We start from the raw sequence: 1,780 nt of genomic DNA on the forward strand, positions 1-1,780 counted from the left end.
TATCTTTTTTAGCATCTGCCTTTAATTGTCTCTGCAATATAAAGAGTGGTATTAGAAAAAATATTTTTAAAAGAAATATGAAAAAGGTAGAGAGGATTAATACATATTTATCAGGTACAAGTTAATTATAAATGAATTTCTAGCAATAATTTAATTAACCATAATAAAAGTCCCATTTATCTGTTATCAGGCAGAATTTTCAAATTGCTGAAACTTTTCACTTATGTTTCCATACATTCTTAAATAGCATCTTTGGGTTACAATGACAAAGCTACTGTTGCAAATGGATTCAGATGTATGAATTTCCAAAGCACTTTTCCTATTTTCAATCTTAGAGTATCTTAAAATGCATCTTTTCCCATTTCTTTTTTGAGTTATATCTTATTTGGTAGAAAGTACACATCATTTGTATTCAAATGGACCTAGATTCAAAATATGACTTTGTCACTTACTAAATGAATAATCCTGGACAGGTAATTAAATCTTTGAGCTTGTTTAAGCACCTGTAACATGAAAATAATACCAGTCCATACACTGTGACTTCATATTAGGGGGGAAATTACTGATTGTAACCACTACTGCCTTATAAGGATGGTGGAGTCTGAGAGCAGTAGTAAGCCTTCCTTGTTTCACTGAACATATATGTATATGGGTCTAGATAGGAGAAAGCAAGCCCAAGACTCATTCAGGAAATAAGGTCTAAAATATGCATAATCAGATCAGAAATGAAGTTGGGGGATTCAAGATGGTGGCATAGGAAGATCCTGAATTCACCTCCGCCCACAGACACAACAAATTAGTTGTACAGCATATGGAATAATTTCCTCTGAAAAACAGCTGAAAACTGGATAAATAGAACCTCCACAACAAAGGACAAAAAAGTAGCATCAAAAATGGGTAAGAGAGGCAGAGACATAGTCTTACTAAAAACAGACAAAACACACCCCAGATACAGTGATCCAAAATTGAGAGGAATCTCAAAAATATGGAACTTTTACCTAAGAAGTAAGGGATCTGTGCTTCACATAGGTATCCCAGCCTCTAGATCTTGCATAGGCAAGACAAGCCCCCCAAATACCTGGCTTTGAAAACCAACAGGGATTAGTTTCAGGAAAACCACTAAAATAGGGAACAGAGAGTACTCTCTCAAAGGGCTCAATGCATAGACTCACTTACCATATGACCCAGTGTAAAAATACCAGCTTTAAGTGTATGCCCGAGAGCCAGAAACTTGTTGGGACTCTGAGGAAGGAGGCACTGGCAAGTGCCATTTTTGATAACTCCCTCTAACTTGCTGATGCTGGTATTGGCAGTGACATTTTGGAACTCCTCCTCTAGCCTATTGGTGCTAGAGGGTATACCTCACTGAGAGCCCTGCCCACCCCCATGCCAGAGCTGTGGCCCCACCAAAGCAAGCAGTAACACACAGCTCACACAGGGGTTGTCCCTTGAGAGCCTGGCACAGGTGGCCAGGAGGATAGCGCTGCTGAGCTCTATAGGGCATCTCCTACACAAGGTCACTCCTTCAAAGCTGGGAAAGGTAGCTGATTTGCCTAATACAGAGAAATAAATACATAACATCAGGCAAAATGAGAGGAATACGTTCCAAATGAAATAACAAGGTCCAGGAACCCCAGAGAGTTCCAAATAAGATAGATGCAAAGAGATACACACCAAAACAAAACAAAACAAAAGAACAAAAAACCACTATAATTAAAATGGTAAAGGTTAAAGAGAGAATCTTAAAAGAGGCAAGAGAAAAGCCAACTTGCTACCTACA

General features: G+C 38.3%; 1 protein-coding gene across 1 annotated transcript in view; it reads right to left on the reverse strand.

Annotated features, from left to right (window-relative positions):
* The window catches only part of RNF128 (ring finger protein 128), a 102,554-nt gene that overhangs the window by 14,365 nt on the left and 86,409 nt on the right, over positions 1–1,780 (reverse strand). The window contains exon 3 of the mRNA XM_077771491.1: positions 5–31. Coding sequence (XP_077627617.1) covers positions 5–31 — 27 coding nt within the window. The remainder of the gene's footprint in view (positions 1–4; positions 32–1,780) is intronic.

The sequence above is a fragment of the Crocuta crocuta genome, unplaced genomic scaffold, assembly GCF_008692635.1.
Source record: "Crocuta crocuta isolate KB4526 unplaced genomic scaffold, BGI_CrCroc_1.0 scaffold949, whole genome shotgun sequence".
Lineage (NCBI taxonomy): Eukaryota > Metazoa > Chordata > Mammalia > Carnivora > Hyaenidae > Crocuta > Crocuta crocuta.